At 49.8% G+C, this 20,157-nt stretch overlaps 2 protein-coding genes across 8 annotated transcripts in view; one reads left to right on the forward strand and one right to left on the reverse strand.

Annotated features, from left to right (window-relative positions):
* MTUS1 (microtubule associated scaffold protein 1) overlaps positions 1 to 16,158 on the forward strand; it is a 192,733-nt gene extending 176,575 nt beyond the window's left edge. For all 7 annotated transcript variants that reach the window (XM_006149686.3, XM_006149687.3, XM_027772350.1 and 4 more), the window contains 7 exons: positions 3,344 to 3,558; positions 4,918 to 5,023; positions 6,297 to 6,370; positions 6,505 to 6,600; positions 9,461 to 9,577; positions 13,251 to 13,348; positions 13,898 to 16,158. In XM_006149686.3, the coding sequence (XP_006149748.1) occupies positions 3,344 to 3,558; positions 4,918 to 5,023; positions 6,297 to 6,370; positions 6,505 to 6,600; positions 9,461 to 9,577; positions 13,251 to 13,348; positions 13,898 to 14,111 (920 nt within the window). In that variant the 3' untranslated portion in view covers positions 14,112 to 16,158. The remainder of the gene's footprint in view (positions 1 to 3,343; positions 3,559 to 4,917; positions 5,024 to 6,296; positions 6,371 to 6,504; positions 6,601 to 9,460; positions 9,578 to 13,250; positions 13,349 to 13,897) is intronic.
* Positions 16,159 to 17,654: 1,496 nt separating this feature from the next.
* Positions 17,655 to 20,157, reverse strand: part of PDGFRL (platelet derived growth factor receptor like) — a 56,788-nt gene continuing 54,285 nt past the window's right edge. Inside the window, exon 9 of the mRNA XM_006149709.3 lies at positions 17,655 to 18,311. Coding sequence (XP_006149771.1) covers positions 18,123 to 18,311 — 189 coding nt within the window. The 3' untranslated portion in view covers positions 17,655 to 18,122. The remainder of the gene's footprint in view (positions 18,312 to 20,157) is intronic.

Genomic DNA, 20,157 nt, shown 5'->3' on the forward strand with positions numbered 1-20,157 from the left:
TTGAGTTGTGGACCTGGCTGCTTGCTTGCTCACTCTCCCTCTCACGCTGTCTCTCTTTGGTGAGCACATATGCCTAATACCAAGTTAAAACATAAGAGTAATAATTAAAAATTTAAGAAGAAGAAACGATAAAATACCCTCTCCTCTTTAGTCCCTGAGCACTGATTTTTCAGCGATATTCTGTGCGACGGCCTCCAGGGGCTGCCTGTTTTCTGCCTGTCTGGGTCCTGTCTTCAGCGCTGCTTGGTGAAGTTTTTGGCCCTCACAGCTCACTCACTGCAGCGCCCGCCATTGCTCATGGCGGGGTGCAGTTTTCTCTGTCCGCACCAGGATTTTATTTACATCGAATCACTAGTGTAGAAATCTGCCGACCAAAGCAAAACCACACCGAGAGCCCGTCAGTGGCATGATGGTTAGGGTGGCCGGGAATCACATGGCTTACCGTGTGGTTCGGGTCCTGGACCCAGCAGCTTGAGAAGTGCACCAGGCGTGTGTGCACACGTGCCTGAAATCCTGCGTGGAGAATGGAAGAGAAGGGATTACAGCCTGATCACCCCCCATGGGATGTACTTTCTCACTTTCCTTCTCTCCTTCCCCCTGTCTCCGGTGCGCACATGTGCAGGGGAATCAACCACTGTTATATACCACCCCAGAACCCACGAGGATGAGTATTTTATTTACTTATTTATTTGAAAGAAGCAGAGCAGGTTTTGGTGAGGATATGGAGGAATTTGAACCTCGTGTCCTCCTGATGGGATTGTAAAATGGTGCAGCCGTTGTGCCGAAGAGTACTGGCAGTCCCTGAAATGATGAAAAATAAAATCAGCCTCAGTCCACTTCTGGGGGTATACACGGAAGAACTGAAAGCAAAGACCCCAACAGATATCTGTGCCCTGTGTTCAGGAGAGTGTTAGGCACAGTGGCCGAAGGGTGGAAGAAACCCAGCAGTCTATCAACAGATGAATAAACAAACAGTGGGCTCCACGCATACGATAGAATATTCTTCAGCCTTAGGAAAGGAAGAAAGTTCCAGTACGTGGCACAGCCTTGAGGGCATGGTGCCAGATGAAATCAGCCACAGCAGGGCGCGTACTGTAGGAGTCCGCTTATATGAGAGAGCTGGTGAGGTTCATGCAGGAAGGGTTAAGTGATTGGGATCTAATTGGTGTGGTATTTCCGTGTGGGGGAGGTCCTGGGATGGGTGGTGGTGAAGGTGGCACAATGTGACTCTGCTTAGTGTCGTGAACAGTGCGCTTAAAAATGAGTAAAATGGCAATTTTTATATTATATGTATTTTATTTTTTGAGAGGTTTTTGCTATAGGGTGCGTGCCCTCGTCAGCCAGCCAGCCAGAGACAGACAGAGAGATAGAAAGCGAGAAATCACCCCCCCAGGGGGATGGCCATGCTGCAATCCCTTCTCCTCCATTCTCCTCTTTGGATCTTGGGCACGCACGCACACGTGCCCGGTGTGAGTTTCAAGCCACCCAGTCCGGGACGTGAACCTCAGTCGACTACATGGGAGTCCAGCGACATAGCCATTACGCTAACTGCTGGTCCCTATTACATGTATTTTTTTTCCCCCAAAATCTTCCTTTTTCTGTCCATAAATATTAGATTGTCGGGAAAGTTCTGACGTATTTTTCTGGTTTTCTATGTAAAAACGTGTCATGGTTTTCCAGGCACCCCACTGGAGGACTGACTTGTTATTTAAGGGCTCTCTCTGGCATCACCCTTCTTGCCATTGCTCTAATACAGGCTCTTCTACCTCTGAGTATTGATTTGGGGCGAGTAAATCTGGCCATGGGCGGCCACGCGGCATATTCCCAAGGGAACGATTCTGTCTTATTGCCAGAAACTCACCCCGGAAACCGGCAGATTTCACATTCCTCAGGCAGAAGAATCATTGACTAAACTATTCATTTCCCTGCCCTAAAATAAGGTTTTTCCTTCTACATCTCCTGAAATATTCCTTACCAAAACAGAGGCAGGGATTCCTGGGGCAGACTGACCAGCAGCCGAGTTCGTTCGTCCCCAGCTCGGTGGGCGCTGCGACACGCGTGTGCTGGCGGTAGTGGGTCTCCAGCTCCCTGTGCGCACACGTTAGTCTGGGGGTGGCCAGCGGGCCCAGCCGAGCCCCCTCAGACATTGGAGTTCCTCTGATGTACAGTGTGTGTGTCTGTTCTCTGTGTGGGTTCTGCAGTGTACTCTGGTCAGTCGTTCCATTCTGGGCAGTGATGAGGGGAGAGAGAGGATGCTCTGATTTAAATTTTTTTTCATTTAGTTTTTTTTTTTTTTTTTTTGGAGAGGTTTTAGCTATAGGGCACGTGCGCTCGCCAGAAAGAGACAGAGAGACAAAAAGCGAGAAGTCACGCCCTGGGGGGATGGCCTCCCCGCAATCCCTTCTCCTCCATTCTCCTTTCCAGATCTTGGGCACACACACATAGGCACCTGGAACGAGTTTAAACCACCAGGTCCAGGGCTTGAACCACTATCAACTATATGGGAGTCCAGTGACATAGCCATTAGGCTAACCACTCATCCTAATTTTAAATGATTTTTTATCAAATTACTTTGCTTTTTAAAAAATGTAACCTTTCAATATGCTAATATTGGAGGATTTTTAAAAAATAATTATTTATTTGTATTCATTGTTGTTGTTGTTATTATTATGACTTGACCAGAGAGAAAAAGGGAAAATGAGAAATCAAGCCGCCAGGTCTGGGACTCAAATCATGGTCGGCCATCTAAGAGTCCAGCGCCCTCATCCACCATAACACCTGGCCCCTATTGGGCCTTTTAGCATGCTTTAAATTTGTTTGTGTGCATGTTCAACATATTCTGACATCTTGTTTTCATTACTGTCTTTTTCGCAATAATAATTTGAAATTGGGTCAAAATAAGTACAGGCTCAAAGCCCATTGTGTCTTCTCCCTGATCAGCCCTGCTCCTTCCCTGACCTGGCTTCTCCTACACTGACCGGCTGTGAGTAACGTGTCCGTGGAGAAGTCTCAGCCATTCAGAGGCTCTTCTCTTTGGGGTCACCATGCAAGAGGGTGGTCTTTGCTCGGGAGCCTGGTGCTTCTCACGCATGTCCCTTGCTGCTCATAGTTTGGGGTGGTTTTTTCTTAGCTTTGTTTTGTTTTCTTGCTACTGGAGAGCATTCCCTCTGGTCACTTTCTACAGTTCACAGCTGTGTTATTTTGCTCGCAGTTCTGGACACCAGAGACCCGAGCCATTCCTGAGTTTATGGCTCCAGCGTCGTCACAACTGTATGAGTGTTTCACGTTTAGGAGACTTAGCAGATGGCTGACAGCTTCCCTTTTCTTGCTCGTTCCTTTTCAGTCACTGCTTCAACCACCTGTGACAAGTTGCAGAAAGCCAAGGATGAGTTACAAATAGCGTATGAAGGATTCGTGCAGAAGCTGAACCAGCAGCACCAGGCCGACCTCTCAGAACTGGAGAACCGGCTTAAGGAGTTCTACACCGGGGAGTGTGAGAAGCTGCAGAACATCTACATCGAAGAAGCTGAGAAGTATAAAACGCAGCTGCAGGAGCAGGTGGGTGCTTGGGGCCGGCACTGCGGGGCGTGTTCGGGTCCGGGCTGCACTTGGCTTTGACTCACATTCTTTGTTTTTAGTTTCATAGGTGGAAAACCTTTTTTAATTGAATTTTTCCTTAGTATCAAAGCAAGATACATTTAAGTCAAGTGAAAGGAAGGAATAAAAGAAAAAAGAAAAGAAAGAGGGGGGAAGAAGGAAAGGAAAAGATGGAAGAAAGGAAAAAAGAAAAAGAGGAAGAAATGAAAGTAGAAAGGAAAGGAAAGAGAAAAAGAAGGGAAGGAAAGTTAAGACAGAAAAGAAAGAGGGCCCAGTCCCACAGTCTAGAAATTAAGAGAGCCAGTTCCCACGTGGCCGACCACGCAGGTCAAATCCTGGGCCTGGGAGCTTGAAAAACACGCCAGGCACATGTGCACGCACGCCCGAAACCCTGCCGGGGTAGGGCATGGAGAAGGGGTTGTGGCATGGCCACACTGCATCGAAGGGCGCTCCCTCTCTCCCTCTCTCTGTTTCTCAGCCTCCCTTTGGAAATTTTAAAAAGAAAGCAAGCAAGAAAACATAAAAATAATTCTTTATCTCTCTCCCCATGTATAATCCCTTTGTAAACATCTTGGCGTTGTGCTGCTGAACTATCCATTTGTATTTCTAGTCTTTATAAAACAGCACTTGTTTGGTAACCCTTCTTTTAAATCTTAAGATTTCTGCCATAGTGCACAGGTGCTTGCTGAGAGAGAGAGAGAGACAGATAAGACAGACAGATGGAGACAGAGCAGGGACGTGAGAAATCTCCCCCAGGAGGATGGCTGTGCCAGTCTCTTCTCCATTCTCCTCTCAGGATTTGGGGCCATACACATACACATGCGCCTGGCATGTTTTCAAGCCACCAGGTCCAGGACTTGAACTGCAGAGTCCACCATGTGGGATCTAGCACCTGAACCACCAGGCCACCTGCTGGCCCCTGGCAACTCATTTTTTTAAGCGTAGTGTCACAAACCGTCTGCACTCACTTTTCCATGTAGCAGATGTTTACAGGAAGCTCTCTAAGGGCCAGGCAAGGGCCAGGGCCCGAGCAGTGACGGCCAACACGGTGAGCGGAGCTTCTGTGGCCCTGTCACCGTGAAGCCCTCCCCATTCCTGTAAGCACCTTGCCCTGGAGAGCTTGCCTGTCTGTGTCCCTCGGGGCCAGGGTGGCGCGTCGGGATGGCAAATCCAGATGGGGCTGCCGTGGACGAGTTTCCCGTGCGCTGCGTCACCCTTACCCGTGACCGCCAGCCTGTGTGCGACGTCTGCTGCTGTTGCCACCTGTCACTCACCTCTGCACTTCTCTTGGCAAACTCCTGTCATGCTTGCTTCTTACAGTTTGACAACTTAAACGCGGCCCATGAAACCTCTAAGTTGGAAATCGAAGCTAGCTATTCAGAGAAGGTGGAATTGCTGAAGACAGCCTATGAAACCTCGCTTTCAGGCAAGTGTGCTTCCTTCTCTTCAACAGAAAATGATCTAATGGAGCAGTAGGGTGTGTTTTAAGAAGGAAATAATTCCTCACTTTCCCCTCCAGAGAAGGCCCTGTGGCGTTTGGAGGTTCCTTTAGCATACCCTTCTGCCCAGCGGTGCAGAATAGTCTGTTATAAATGCTGGCTCTTAGGAAACCAGAGAAACTTCCAGAGATGACAGAGGCCGTGGTGGTGGTGGTGGTGGTGGTGGTGGTGGTGCCGCCGCTGCCCACCGGCTTGGGTTCCTGGGAGGTCGAAGGTGCCAGTGTAATCCTGGCCGCAGTAAAGGCCCCACACCGAGTACCCTCGCTCGCCCACTCTGCCGCGGAACGAGGATGGCGCTTGTTGGATTACTTCACCCGTCACCGGTGGCAGGACCGAGGCAGAAGGGGAAGGGTAAGCAGCCATTCCCCTGAGGTCAGGAGCAGCGGTGGAGCTAGTCTTCACTCTGACATGGCCACGTCATCCGAGCAGTCTGTGGGCGGTGACGAGGACAGGCTGGGCACCGCCAGCGTGGACTTTGCTCATCAGGACACAGAGGTGTGTGACGTCAGGGACGACAGTGTGTCAGCGTGACCGGCTCGGGGCAGGCGTTGGGGTCATGAAGAGCAAATGAGTGAGCAGGGACCAGGAGTCTGAAGGCCACCGTGGGAAGCGCTGCCCTGGGTTGGACACTTGGTCTCGGCCGAGGTCTCTTGGACTCTGCGGGCCTCCCGGCTGTCGGTCAGAAAGTGGGAAATATCTGTGCTGTCCAACTCACAAGGCCGTTTTCAAGAACACAGGGCTCAATTTATAGAAAAGCACCATACTAATGGAAAGGAAGTTACATTGCTTCATAATAACTCCTACACCTGTATACTTTCAGTTGTCCTGTTTTTTTTTTTTTTTTTGTTTTTTTATTTTTTTGCCATAGTCCCAATGTGTTTTTAGTTTTTTGTCATAGGGCACATGTGCTTGCCAGAGAGAGACAGTGAGAGGGAAAGGGAGAAATCTCCCTCCAGGAGGATAGTCATGCAACCCCTGTCTCCATTTACCTCTCGGGATTTTGAGCACACGTGCACACACACCTGGTGTGATTTTCTGACTGCCAGGTCTGGGACTCAAACCCTGGTTGGTCATGTGAGAGTCAAGCACCTTAACCACTGCGCCATCTCCTGGCCCCTACATCTGTCTTTTAATAAGTATATTAAAGTACACTGACCGCATAGAATGTTGGTGCCTCAAAAAAATATTCCTTCTTTTCAGAAATCAAGAAAAGTCATGAAACGGAAAAGAAATCACTCGAGGACTTACTTCACGAGAAGCAGGAGTCACTAGAGGTGGGTGGATCTCAGTCCTGAGAAAAGTCACCATGCGTGACGTTCTGGGCTTTGGGATGTTCCCGTGTACATTTGCTGTCCGTCCGGGATCCGCTCATTAAGGGAGGGGTCGCATTTCACTGTGTGTGTTTCAGAAGCAAGTCAGCGATCTGAAGAGTGAAAATGATGCTTTAAATGAAAAGTTGAAATCGGAAGAACAAAAAAGAGTATTAAGAGAAAAAGCAAATGCAGTAAGTCGTGCATTTTATCAATACCACACTTTTCTCTTGTCTGTGAGAGTCGATGTTCAGTGCCCTGAGAAAGAATCCAAACTCAGGGTCATTTTCAGATCCTAAATTCCCTGGTATCCCTCACTGTACTTTCCAGCTCTTGGGGTTTGCTTTTCGGGACATTGCCTTAAATGGGATCGTACCCACATGTATGTGCCCATTCATGCGTGGCCTGCCACTCAGCATGTTCCCCAGGCTCATCCGGGTTGTAGCCGTGTCAGAGCTCCACCCCTTGCTGTGGATGAGGGAGCGATGTTTGTTTCATTGTGCAAACGTCAACTTGGAAAAATAAAAATGTCTCTTCTGAGCAGATTTCCCGTGGAACTTTACCCTTGCTCTTCTGGGCCTCTACTTTGATTTCATTTCAGTTCAGTTTATTCTGTTCTATTTATTCATTCATTCATTGTTGCACTCGCTGGAGAGAGACAGCAAAGTGAGAAGGAAAGTGAGCGATCACGCCCCCAGAAAGATCACCACGCCACAGTCCCTTCTTTCTCTTGTCGGGATTCTGGGCACACACGCATGTGCACCTGGCAGATTTTCTAAGCTGCCAGGTCCAGGACTTGAACTGCACACTCAGGCATGTGGGATCCAGCCACTTTGACTGTCATACATACTACCTGGCTGGACCTTTTTTTCTTTGAGGGGAAAAAGGTTTTTCTTGCTGTCTGTCTTTAGTACCACCATTTTTGTTCCATGCAGTTGTGCTCTGGGACTGCATTCAGCCCCTAAGGTCCATGCAGGGGTCTCAGACCTTTTGCTGACAGTCTCGGTGAGACACCCTCTGGACACATTTGATAAAGTTAGATGAGCTCCTCATCAAGGAAACTTCAACGCTGGTTGTTCTCCAAGAGTCTTAGGAAAACTCAGTGATTTTAAAAGGTCAGCTCTGTAGCCTAGTGGTTAAGGGAACCAGACCCCACATGGCCACTCACAGCTGAATCCTGGCCCCTGTGGCTTGGAAAACCCCCAGGGAAGGGGTGGGTGGAGAGATGCAGGAGGACGGATTGCAGCACGACTGCGCTCTGTTGGGGGCGTGTTCTCCCTCCCTCGTTTTCCTCTCTCTCTCAGCAGAGCGCTTGTTCCCTCTTCCAGTAAAAATAAAAGTGAAAAAGAACTGGACTGAAATGCAAGGTGTGGTCCTTACTAACGATTCGGAGAAGAGGTTTTAAAGAGCTTCTGAGACCACAGAGAGGTTCTCCCGCAGCCACTTTTGAAAGCTTAAGGGAATTGGCCAGAGGGGAGCAGGAACAGACAGGGCCGCCCCTGGCCAGGCAGGAGAGCATGTCGGGGTGGGGCTGAGGAAGGACAGGCTGCAGGGAAGCAGGAAAGAATAACTCATGAAAGGGGCCAGCAGGTGGCATGCTGGTTAAGGGCACTGGATTTCCACATGGCTGACCGTGTTTCAAGTCCCAGACCAGGCAGCTTGCTTTCTCATTTTCCCTCTCTCTCACACTCTCACTCTGTCCTACTCTGGTCAAATTTAAATAAATAAGTTAGTAAGTAAATAAAGTAAAGAGAAAAATTCTTAAAAAAGAAAACTTAGGAGCTTTTTTTTTTAATTGGCAGAGGGTGTATATACTTGCCAGAGAGAGACAGAAGCGGAGGAGGGGGACACCTCAATGGGGCGTGGTCACACCATAATCCCTTCTCTATTTCTCCATCCTCTTGGGAGTTTGGTCATGCACGCATATTTGCCCGGCATATTTTCCAGACCACTAAGGCTGGAAGTCAAACCATCATCTATCACGTGAGATCCATTTCCTTTAACCGCTAGGCCGTGGGGCCAGCTCGAAATTTGTCTGACTTTTGAAAGAACCTAGGGCTGCAGATCTAGCTGTCAGTCCCTCCCTGGCCTTTCCCAGCCGTGGTGCAGACCCCGAGCTGATCAAGCTGACCACTGGGCCTCGTTTCCTCCTCCTTTGGAGTCAGGGGTTTGGGTTAAGTCATCCCCAAAGGCCTTTCCCTGCCTGTCCCTTCGGATGGGTCGAGAGCAGAAACCGCTGCCTTGGGGGATAGTCTTGATGATGGACAGCGTGAACCTTACCTAAGAAATTCCTTCATTCAGCATCTGATTAGGTAACTCGTGCAACATGTTACCGTATGCCGTATATCTTGAGTGGTTCGGTTGAATGTCCATCAGTAAAGCCGGGAGTAGAATGGAGGATGACGACTCCCTGCTGTGTGCACTCAGAGGATGCCTCCCCCTGCGTAGTGCAAAGACTCAGTAGAGTGTGTTCTGTACACCACGTGGGTGTTGGGGTGCCCCAGTATGCAATGGTAGCTGTAGCCCTGAAAACGTGGCTCCGCAGACAGAGCCTCGGCATAGGAAAATCCAGAGGCTAGAACATTCTGGTTATATCTGTTGTTTTCCATAGAGCCCTGGAGTCCTGCCTTTTCATTCCTGATTACTGATTTGATTAGAGAGCTGCTGTTCTTCATCTCCCCCTGCCCCCCACGTCTCCCCACACACACTCCAGTAAAGGACTGGCAGATTACCAGTTGCCAGCTGGAGTTCTGTTCTGTGGTGTAAGCAGCGGTTTTTCTCTTATTCTTTGTACCGTGTTTGATACAACCAATATTTTTCCATGTTACATTCCTGACCACTGGGTGAAATGCTCTTCAATGTTACAACCAAGATCTTTTGAGATGAGCATAACCTTAACTCTTCTCTTTCACCTCGGAGACGGCTGTAAGAAGATGGAAGTCACTTTTGGCTTGTTCGTCTATTGTCTGAACCTCATCAGAGATTCTTCACGTTGAGAGTGTGGACTATGTGGTGGTGTGAAATAAGGGAGCTATTTTGCTATGTCCTTTCCAGAAAAACCCTCAGGTCATGTATCTGGAGCAAGAATTAGAGAGCCTGAAAGCCGTGTTGGAGATCAAGAATGAGAAACTGCACCAGCAGGACATCAAGCTGATGAAAATGGAGAAGCTGGTAGGTCTCCTTCGGAGGAGAGGGCGAAGGCGCTTACCAAGGGGGGTGGCAGCTGGGAAATGGGGCTTGTGCCCTGCGGTTAGAATTGCAGCCGGACCAACTGCTACCGAGAGTTATTTGGAAAATGTGTAAGCAATGAAGGTTACTTTTCTTTTCCAAGTTTATTCAAGGGTTATTCATTGCTGCTTTCTAGAACTTTTTTTTTCCCCCAAGAAACTTACTAAGCAGCATTCATTTCTTAGAAAAACTGTACCATGATAATCAGGCTGGTCTTTCAGTGGTCTAGGAGTCTTCACTACATAAGGAAAACTTTTCAATAAGGTAAAATCAGTATTTTTATATACTGCCAACTCAGAATCGGTTTCCTATGTCCAGAACAATGGGATATTGTTAATAAATTTATCCCATCGGAGCAATGCAGTCTGTCGAAGTTCTTCATCTTGGTTCATGGGAATTAGATCGTGATAAAAGAATCCTGTCTTAGTAAGATTCATTCAGGGCTGGCTCTGTGGCACAGTACTAAGGCCCCGCTCAAGAGAAACTGGGTCCCACATGGTGACCACAGTTCAAATCCCCAGCCTGGCCAGCCTGAGACACGCCAGGCACATTCTTGAATGTTCACGATCCGATGGGATGGATGACTGAAAGAAGCAGACGGTAGCATGACCAGACGCTGTGGAAGATGCTCCTCTCACTCACACACGTGTGTGCACATACGCGGTCTCATTAATTAACCAAGATGGATCCAGTTGGACAGATAGAGCACGCACTGTGGAAAAAATGAATACAGTGGAGTTCACAGCCTCTAGGACAGAGATCCATGTTACTGCGTGGTGAGTCTACCCAGAAGGGCGTGTCTGAGAGGCGCGCCCAGCGTTCAGTTGTGTCTGGGTCCAGCCCTGAGACGCAGCTGCTCCCAGCAGAATGCTGCCCACATGGGCTGGCTTTGGTGAGGTGGCTCAGTGATCCCAGCTGTGGGCTGCACTTTGTCCCCGACTGTGCCACCAACCCAGCACTGCGGGCCTCTTCCCCCCGGGTACGAGTGACTCATTGTTAACTAAGAGCCTCATTCAGACACACGCCCAGCAGTAAGGACCGTGGAGCTCACACTGGGCCTATTCATGTTTTTGTTCACTCAGAGTTTGAGAGATTTGGGGGGGGGTCGTCTGGTTTTTTCTAGAACTGTTACCTCTCTGTTGAGGACGGTGGTGGCCAAGCATGTGGCTGTGTAGGCTCTTTGAATTATGAGGAAATTTTTTTTTTGAGAGATTTTCACTGTAGGGCGCGTGCGCTCGCCAGACAGACAGAGAGAGACATAGAGACAGAAAGCGAGAAATCACCCCCCAGGGGGGATGGCCACGCCGCAATCCTTTCTCCTCCATTCTCCTCTCGGGATCTTGGGCATGCACGCACACGCGCCCGGCGTGAGTTTTAAGCCACCGGGTCCGGGACACGAACCGCGGTCGACTACGTGGGAGTCCAGCGACATAGCCGTTACGCTAACTGCTGGTTCCCTATGAGGAAATTTTGTGTAGTTAGGCGAAGAAAGGCATGCATGGCTGTGTGCACACGTAGCGTACATGCCAGTTCTGCCGAAGGTCGTCCTGGGCCTCACAACCTGGCAGCCAGCCATGACTCAGTCCTGTTAATAATTCGTCATTCCATGAGCCATTCACGCATCACAATAGTTTTAAAACATGCGCAATAAGATAGGTTCTGCTGTACAAGCCCGAACACATTTTCATCTCTGTTGAGTCATAGTATTTGTTTCTTGCCATGCCTGAGGGTAGCACAGCTACCACAGTCAGCCATGTATGTGTGTGTGCAGAACTGGGGGGTAAGTAAGCCCGCTTTTTCTTAAATGCTGGAGGGTACATCCACTCGCTAGAGACGGGCAGAGAGAGAGAGCGCGCACTTCACAGTGGGGTGTCATGCCTAAATCCCCTGTCCTTCATTTCTCTATCCTGCCTGGGTTTGGGCCACACGCACACATGCTTAGTGTGTTCCCCAAGCCACCAGGGCTGGAATCCAAACCACAGTCAGATCCCGTAACCACCAGGCCACGAGGCTAGCCCTGTAAATCCATCGTTACTTTATTTCATTATAAGATCTAGGCATTTGAAGAGATTAAGACATTTAGAAAACATCCCAGAAGGTTATCTAAGTAAGACCGCTTTGCTATGAAAACAAGCTTTGCTGAAAATTAGCTTTGTGACATTATCAGAGCTGGTTTCCTCTTCTGTGCACTGACAGGTTAGTTGGTGTGTGTGTGTGTGTGTGTGTGTGTGTGTGTGTACGTTTTTTAAGAGGGTTTTGTTACATGGCATGTGTACTCACTGGAGACACATAAGCAGACAGACAGAAAGTAAGAAATCATCCCTCCCGGGGGGATGGCCATGCCGCAATCCCTTTACCATTCTCCTCTTGGGATTTTATGCTTGCATGCACATGCACCCAGTGCAAGATTCAAGCTACCAAGTCCAGGACTTGAACCACAGTCAACCATGTGGGAGTCCAGCACTTTAAACACTGCTCCACCTGCTGGCCCCAGATGAGCAACATTTTAAGGCTAATCACCACCTAGTCTCTAAATCTTGTTTTTTTCACCTCCCATTTTATCATGAATTCCTTTATAATCGCCGAACATTTCATGGCCGATTTTTCTTATATTCTAGGCTCGTTTTCTTCAGAGTCATTTCACCGAATGACTTGTCCTAAGCATCTTGGGAATAGTAGGATGTCTTAAGAAAAACAGGGCCCCAATCGCAGCACCATAATCAAAGTAGATTAGTCACATGCTGCAGTGATAGTCCCTTGGAGTTCATCCTGACGGAGCTGTAATGTCACCTCTTGAGCAAGTCATAAAATCTTACCTCTAGAAGTGAGCTGGGATGTGACCAGCTCTCTCCTATGTTTAGTGATTAAATGTCTTCAGGGACCTTATCCTTGAATCGCTCAACCAGTTGGCTTGTTTCCCTTGAAAGTCTAGCTCGGGCCAGCAGCGGGAGCATGACCTATCTGAGGTTGGACTGAGAGGGGCGTTCCTGAGCGGCTCTCTCGCCGGGTGCTCTGCAGAGCTTTGCCGAGTCACTGCTCTGTGCGGCTGGTCACGCAGCAGTATTGGGTCGTTGGGAAAGTCGTGATGTGTTTTTTCTAAGTTTTTCTATGCAAAACTGTGTCGTGACTTTTCTGATGACCCAGTAAATGCCAGAGAGTCACCCGAGCCTCTGCACAAGGCTGCATTTCTGCCAAGAACTGTGAACCGTTAGCCTATGAGTATTTATCCCGTGTGGGAGGCTTTGTGGGGTGGGGACGGAATTTACCACGCAGATTGTAGTAGCTTGACAGGCGCAGGCGGTCTGGCATGGCGTTTGCTTTCCCCACTTGGAAACAGAAGAGCGCAGCACCCAGGGTGGCTCAGGGCCAGGCCGACTCGCAGGGTGCCTGAATGACAGGACCAAGGACCATGCCGCTGGCCCCTGGGTGCGTCTGTCTTTAAAGAACATCTAGACGCTCAGTTCTGCTGCCACAGACTCTTGTCCTGCAGCGTGCCCATCCCACCTTCTCTCTGAGACCTTTCCAAAGTGCGCTTGTGTCAGGAACGCCCCTTAAGCAGCGAGGTATGTTACTAACCATCTTACGGATACATGCCGGGACTCTCCTTCCCGCCCAGGTGGACAATAACACCGCTCTGGTTGACAAACTGAAGCGATTCCAACAGGAGAACGAAGAGCTAAAGGCTCGGATGGACAAGCACATGGCGATTTCAAGGTAAAAAGCCAGTCTCCGTTTTCCCCCTTCCCTGAGCCACCCTCCTTTCTGAGCAGTATTACTGTCTAGCCGCGCTCCGCCCCTGTACCTCCTGGAGAGGGAACTGAGCAGGTTCAGGGGCCCTGATTGCTGCCTGCAAATAGGATCGTAGCAGCTCCTGCTCTCACCAGAGGCCTGGGCTGAACCCTGAGACCCAGCGCCCCTGGCTTCCCGAGTCTCAAGGCTGTCAGAGAGAAAGCAGCGCACGCCCAATAGAAAACAGCCGTGTGAGAGACAGGCTGAGAGCATGTGGCGTGCTTGCAGATGGCACCCAGTCCTCCGTGACGCCGCCCCAGGGACACAGCTGTTTTCTCCCTCGTGCTCACACTTCTGGTATTGGGGTTCCTTCGCCCGCCGAGTACCTGGGACCTTGTGCAGGGTTCTGTTTTATCCCATAAGGATAGCTTTTTGGATTTTCAAATCTAAAGAGCATTTTTAAGTTACTTTTTAATTTAGATCCATATGGTTTCTTTTATTTTTTTCGCTGATTTTTTTTTCCCCATATCCAAGGCAACTTTCCACTGAGCAGGCGGTTCTGCAGGAGTCTCTGGAGAAGGAGTCCAAGGTGAACAAGCGACTGTCCATGGAGAACGAGGAGCTGCTGTGGAAGCTGCACAATGGGGACCTGTGCAGCCCCAAGAGGTCGCCCACGTCCTCGGCCATCCCTTTCCAGTCGCCCAGGAACTCCGGCTCCTTCCCCAGCCCCAGCGTCTCGCCCAGATGACACTCGCCGAGGGCCGAGAGACTGCCTGGAAGCGTCACGCAGGACTGACCTCACCGGGGTCATGAGAGCAAGAGGCGCGGCAGCTCACGGGTCGGCCCCGCGGGACCACTGGACCGGCGCCGTGAGACTGGAACCCTGGAGGGCTTTGGGCTCGGCACAGATACTCCTCCACAGGATGTCCGCATCGACACGGACGACAATGGACGTTGTTGCACGAAGCACTTCAAGAACAAGAGAATCTTGTTCGCTGCCTTTTTCACCTACGCGTAAGGGGAAAAACTCTCAGGGGCCTATTAAGATAAAGATTTATACCCTTTGTAATGTTCTTCGCCATGGACACCTTCTCGTGATTCTCACTGTGGTCTGCCTGTGGGGGGCAGGGGTGCGGGTGACACGGTAGGAATGTGTGTGTGGGCCCTCTTCGCTGTGTGTTAGAAGTCAAAGCCGAAGATACCTGGATACGTCCCAGTCAAAAACTAGTCAGTGTACACCTTTCAGCAAAAGCCATAGAAGAAGAGCAATAGCCACATGACTTAGGATCACCTCCCGCTCTGCTCGGCCATTGACCCGATGGGGAAGGTCCGACAGGAGCAGCGCTGACGGTCAGTGTCTGTCCATGGCCCGGATCTGTCTGGAGTCATCTGTGGGCAGCTCTTCCGTGTCGAGCCATGTCCGTTGAAACACACTAGATTTTGCTGTCAGTTTTTGACTGCCCGCGTGAGCCTAACACAATACCATGACCCGTTTTCTCAGGCCAGGAGCAAATGCAGAACCCTAATTTTGCTAAAAAAACAAAATGCCCGTATAAAGAAAAAGGATAGTACCGACGCATCGTTCTGCCTTATTTTCACCCTGATGGCAGCTGTCCTTACAGGTGGAAATTGTCATCTTCTCTCCCGTAATCATCCCCTTCCCTTTCTCCACTCGAAGCCACAAAAGAAAGCCTCCCTCCCCCCCACTTTTCTCTAGGAGCAGGATCGCGGATTGCGCTTTTTCAGAGTCACCTCACCTCCCAGGTGCCGAAGCCACTTTCCAAACAAAAGCAGGGCCCAGGTCTGAGACTACACTTTTTTGGAAAACCTTAGAATGAAGAACTTCCCTGGTCACTGGCTAGCAGAACTAAGAATAGGATCCGGTGCTCGTCGGTCCGTGGGAACCCTGGGACTGAACCTACGGTGCAGCATTTTCGAACAGCACCGTCTGGGAGGATGATGCCGGGTGGGGGTCTCCTTCGAGAACTGTCTCTGGAAGGGAGCGGGGTGGGCAGCTGAGTAGACAGCGTGGCTGGTCCAGGCCTCCACATTGCCCTGCCGTTTCCTTTCCCACCCCCACTGTCTGACCTCTCCCCATTCTAAGGCTTTGGGAAAGGTGAAAGGAGGAACGGGGCTTCCTCCCCACCCCTGCATGTGTCCGCATTGTGACGTCGGCATTTACTAGTCTGTGTATGATGACTGTACAGCGAGCCCTGTAGTAAGAGCGCACTCAGGATGTCACAGGTGGGTGTTCGAGTCATCGTCCACACACGCCGTCCATAGCAAATCGATACTCATAATGCATGGGTGTTTTTTATTCGTGATTGTGTCTGAAGTCTCTAACTTCCCACGGTTTATTATGTATGTAACCGTCCCTGTTTGCTTCTGATAAACGGGCACGTAGGTTTACTCCACCTCCTGTATATCTCTGCTCACTCTTCCAACTCGTCCTCAACGACATTAGCCAAAGCTGGGTTTGCCATTCAGCCCCTCCCTGTGGTTAAACTCATTCTGTTCCCTGCTGTCCTCCTGCCAGGTAGGTGTCCGAGAAAGAAATCCTTACAAACAGTTAAAATAAAACGTTTTGCAAGAGCGGGAGACAACACGAGAGAAGATAGGAAACAAAATAGAGAACTTGATGATTTTTTTTTCCCCCCAAACCAAATGTTTCATGTAGGATCACGAAACGTTGGCACGGTATTACAGTATGGATGTATAAACAACCGTAGTTGTAAGTTTGTAGTGATGGAAAGTGTATTTTACTTTGATCAAATAAATAATGCTGGAATCCTCGACGTAAGAACCGAAGCCTCGGACAGACTTCACTCTGTGGAGCGTTACCCAGGGTTACAGCGCCTGTCAGAGAACAGGCACGGGGCTCATGTCTCTTCATAGCCTGTCCCCCGGGACTTCTCGGTACAGCCATGAAGTGGGTCACGCCTTACATTTGACTCCCGGAGCTAGAGTAGAGCTAACCTTTTCGGAATTCAAAGATATGTGGGTCTGAGAAATTTGGGCTGGTGTTCATAGTCTCTGCTGTATACCAAGAAAATGGGAATGGCCGTGGCCTAAGTATTTTTGAAGATGGAGCTCAACAAAGTCTAGTCTCATAATCTGCACATCTACGATTTCTTTTCCATTGCCAGAGGATGTGTACGCTCACCAGAGACGGACGGAGAGGGAGAAAGCACCCCTACATGGCGCGTGGTCACGCTGCAGTCCCTTCTCCGTGTCTCTCTTCTGTCAGGATCCGGGGCACACCCACATGCCCGGCATACTTTCCAAGCCACCAGGGCGGGATTTAAACTACATTTGGCCAGGTGGGGCCCAGCTCCCCCAATTGCTAGGCCAACACATTTATTTTATACTGAAATTTAAACCCATAAAAACATGTTCTCATTTTCTTATTGAATAACTATAATTAATACTTTTAAGTGCAGCAGCTTTTTGCATTTTTTTTTTTTTGAGAGAGATTTGTGCTATGGGGTGTGTGTGCTCGCCAGAGAGACAGAGACAGAAAGCAAGAAATCATCCCCCCCGGGGGGTGGGGGGAAGGTCACACCACAGTCCCTCTCCTCTACATGGGAGTCCAGCGACATAACCATTAGGCCATCTGCTGGTCCCAGTGCAGCGGTTTTTCAAGAGTTAAGCAGGGCCAGCAGGTTGTGTAGTTGTTAGAGCAATGGATCCCACGTGGCTGACCCCACAGTTCAAGTCCCGGACCCAGCAACTTGAGAAACACACCAGGCATGTGTGCACGCACACCTAAAATCCCCAGAGGAGAAATGGAGAAGGGATTGTGGCACGGCCATCCTCCCCAGAGGGTGACTTCTTACTCGTCCTTTCTCTTTCTCTGACAAGTGCATGAGCAGTATGGCAAAAATTGGGGAGGGAGAAATAAAGCTAAGTATAGGCGATTCTTTTTATTCCTTCATTAATTAACTCATGTTAACGTCAGAATGGGTGACAAGAAAACGCAACATGTCTTAGCATTCGCACCTTGAATTGCTGAGTATAGATTAGTAGTTGAACGATATACTAGTATATTTTAAATTCTTTTTTTTTTTTTGGAGAGGTTTTTGCTGTAGGGTGCATGCGCTCACCAGAAAGACAAAGAGAGACAGAGAGACAGAAAGCGATAAATCACCCCCCAGGGGGGATGGCCACGACGTAATCCCTTCTCCTCCATTCTCCTCTTGGGATCTTGGGCATGCACGCACACGCATCCGGCGTGTGTTTAAGCCACTGGGTCCGGGACTCAAACCGTGGTCGGCTACATGGGAGTCCAGTGACATAGCCATTACACTAACTGCTGGTCCCATATTTTTTAAATTCTAAGGTACTGGTTAGATCAAAAGGGATACTAGGTATTGACCCAAGTTTCACTGCCTAGGAATCCCTGGAGTTTCAGCCAATCTAAAAAAAAACAAGCAGCCCATGTTTTATTTTTTATAAAAACTTGCTCATTTAATAGAAATGATTATATTTATAGAAAATTGTTTACATATATGCTTCTTTAGTATAAAAACCAGAAACACATGTATGTCGGTAAGCAGTCAAAAGACATGCTTTCTGTTAGGAAAGTTACCACTTCTACGGACAGACTGGGTGGCCTCCTTTACGTGGGTGTCTGGGTCTGACAGCGCAGGGGTGGGGGTTTGGCACGAGACACGCCTGCCCGCAAAGCCCCGGGACAGAGCGCCCGGAAGCTGACTGTGTACACAAATGGCCCCTCAGTTCATACACTTCAGCCTCCGCATCAGGACAGCTCCACCGTGGTGGCCACCGTGGTCTGCCCGCGGAGATTCTGGGCCGTGCAGAGGTAATAGCCCGCGTCGGTGGTCTCGAAGTCTTCCACTGTGAGGACGCTCTGCGAGAGCCTCGTGGTGTGTCCGAGCCCTCGCTGGGTCAGCCTCCAAGTGTCCTGGATGGTCACCGGCCGCTCGCCCTGTTTAACAACACCCACACAGACTCGAGCCCAGCTGGCCAGCTGCTGTCCACAGCCCCGCTCCCCCAGCACGCTCGGCGGCCTTCCAAAGCGCGGGGCTTATAAAGGGCCCTTTGACGCGGAGCTCGGGCTGAGGAAGCCTCTGCTCTGTCTAATCGTTTTAGGGCATTTTCCTCGAGCAGAGCCTTGAATTTCATTATGCTGTTCAGCAGCCTCTGCTTTTTAAATCAGTACGTTTCTACTTAATGTAAACTTTATCTTTTTTTTTTTTTAAGAGGTTTTTGCTCTAGGGCATGCACACTCACCAGAAAGACAGAGACAGACTGAAAGCAAGAAATCACCCCTGGGGGGGGGGAGGGGGAGGGATGGCCACACCACAATCACTTCTCCATTCTCCTCTCAGGATTTGGGGCACACACGCACATGCACCTAGCGTGTCTCAAGCCCCTGGAACCGGGACTCGAACCACAGTTGGCTACGTGGGAGTCCAGCACCTTTACCACTACGCCACCAGCCGGCCCCACATTCTTGGGACTCCGAGAAGGTGGAACTGGTTTTAGTATAAAAACATGGACACGATTTTCCCCTGGTCCCCCCATCTCGCCCCCTTTCCCCCTCTGGCTGAGTGGTTTATAGTTGCGGAATTCAGAGGCAGACGCCCACGGTACTCGCTGTCAGCCAATGCGTGCTCCTGGCTGCTCCGACTGGGACAGGACGATGTCTGGCTGGGCCACGGGACTTGGGCAGCAGAATTACAGTCCCCCGGACTGGAGGAACGCCCTAGAGCACAGAGCCCCCATTCTAGAACCTGAGACGGTCCCTCTTGAGATGTCCCGGCCAACTTTGGTATAAGAACAAAGTCCTTTCTGAATTTAACAGAAGGAATATTTATATACGTCAGTACCCTTCTTGCTCGTAAAGATACTAATTAGCAATGTTAAAAAAAATAAAATAAATCTACATTGAAAGCCATTAACGTCTCCGAAGTGTGGCAACACTTTACAAACAAGAACCTAGCACCAGGACGCTGCAAAATGCCCTTCTCCGGGGATGGTTATTTTCCACCTGTCACAGCTCCTAGGCTCGAAGCGTACTGGCTACAGACCACGTCTCAGGAGGCCAAATCTCTTCTGGCAACAAAGGGATTATTCCGTGGCGGTGGCGGTGGCAAGGCTGTTTATTTTGGTAAGCTGAACATGCACAGACGCTCAATATGCTGCCGCTGCTTTATGGGAAGTCTGCTCTAAAAGGGTCTGTGGCCTCACAGCACCTGCTCCACAGGGCCGATGTTTGCATGCCCCTGCGCTTCGTCTGCCCCCCGAGCCCCTCGCCACAGGGCACCGCTGACTGGGAACACTGAGGGATGCCGGGAGGAGGGTCAGGCCCCGGCAGACCCAGATGGAGGGGACTGAAGATGGAGGCAGGTGGGTGGGGCAGAGGGAGGTCCCTTTCGTTCATTTCTTGACGCTATCTCTGAATGGCGGGCTATGAAGAAAACCTGAGTAAGAAGACGGTGCATTGAATTGCCTAGTAGAACCCAATCACTCTGTCCCCCTGTCCTTTAAGAAAAATCTATGGGGGGTGGGGGGGCAGCAAGTGGCATGGTGGTCAAGGCATTGGACTCCTACATGGCTGACTGGGGTTTGAGTCCCTAACCTCATGGCTTTCTCTCTCTCTCTCTCTCTCTCTCTCTCGTCTCTCTCTGGTGAGGGCATGTGCTCTATAGCAAATTAAAAAATGATAATAAACACATTTTTTTAAAAAAAAGATCTATTTGTAAATATATAGAGACATAGTCGAAGACAAGCAAGCCCAGGCGTCTACCACAGGCCCACGCGTTCCCTGC

The sequence above is a fragment of the Tupaia chinensis genome, unplaced genomic scaffold (assembly GCF_000334495.1).
Source record: "Tupaia chinensis unplaced genomic scaffold, TupChi_1.0 Scaffold000271_1, whole genome shotgun sequence".
In the NCBI taxonomy this organism is placed as follows: domain Eukaryota; kingdom Metazoa; phylum Chordata; class Mammalia; order Scandentia; family Tupaiidae; genus Tupaia; species Tupaia belangeri.